We start from the raw sequence: 913 nt of genomic DNA on the forward strand, positions 1-913 counted from the left end.
GGGGGAGATCAGGGGGGTATCGGGGGAGGGGAGGATCGGGGAGGGGAGGATCGGGGGGAGGGGTAGCGGGCGGTGGTCAGAATGGCACTTGCTCCGCGGTCTCAGCAAGCCCAGTGTCCATTCACCTTGTGGACCCCTCCTCCGCGGGCCTTCCCCTCGACAGCCCAGGGTGATGCCTCCGCCTCTTCCTCCTCCTCATCCCCGTCCCCGTGCTGGGGGCTGCGCCCAGACTCGGTGCAGTGTGTGTAGGCTCCGGGCCCGGTGCTGGTCTCCAGGCTAGAGGCCGGGCCTGCGGCGAGGGGCCGAGCGTCCTCGGTGTCTCCGTTCCCCGGCGGCCCCCGCGGCCGGGCATTGAAGAAATCGAGCCTCGCCGGGCTGAGCAACTGAACGGTGATTTCATCCAGGAACCGGGAGAAGTCGGCTCTCCGCTGCTGCCGGCCCCCTCTCAGGCTCCCCTGGGCCTGGGCCTGGGCCTGGGCCTGGGCCTGGGACTGGGCTGCCCCTGAGCTGCAGGCTCCTGGCTCCCTTCCCCAGGCTTTGAGCCCTAGAGCAGGGCCCTCCACGGACCTGGCCCTCCTCAGGGAGGAGGGGCCCTGGGCTCGCTGTCCCTCCCCCCGGGAGGGGACCCGTCTGCCCCCAGGCGGGGAGGAGGAACAGGCCCTCACATCCCCGCAAGACCTCGAGAATGGGCTCCCATTGACCCCAGAGCCTGCCCCCTCGTCCCCCGAGGACCAGGAGCTGGAGGAGGAGAGGGGCCTGCGGCTTCTCCCCTGGGCCACCTCCTCCCTTTCTCTCCCCAGTCTCCGGGGGCTGAAGAACTTCTCCATCACCTTCAGCTTCCCGGCTGGCACCTCCATCCCCAAGGGTTACTGACCCTTACCCTCCTCTCCCACTCCCCCTCTCACACCCTCCT

At 69.7% G+C, this 913-nt stretch overlaps 1 protein-coding gene across 1 annotated transcript in view; it reads right to left on the bottom strand.

The window, feature by feature from the left end:
- Positions 1-874, bottom strand: part of LOC122543995 — a 9,720-nt gene extending 8,846 nt beyond the window's left edge. Inside the window, exon 1 of the mRNA XM_043683004.1 lies at positions 126-874. Coding sequence (XP_043538939.1) covers positions 126-857 — 732 coding nt within the window. The 5' untranslated portion in view covers positions 858-874. The remainder of the gene's footprint in view (positions 1-125) is intronic.
- Between the last annotated feature and the right edge of the window lie 39 nt (positions 875-913).

This window comes from Chiloscyllium plagiosum, chromosome 45 (genome assembly GCF_004010195.1).
Source record: "Chiloscyllium plagiosum isolate BGI_BamShark_2017 chromosome 45, ASM401019v2, whole genome shotgun sequence".
Taxonomy (NCBI): domain Eukaryota; kingdom Metazoa; phylum Chordata; class Chondrichthyes; order Orectolobiformes; family Hemiscylliidae; genus Chiloscyllium; species Chiloscyllium plagiosum.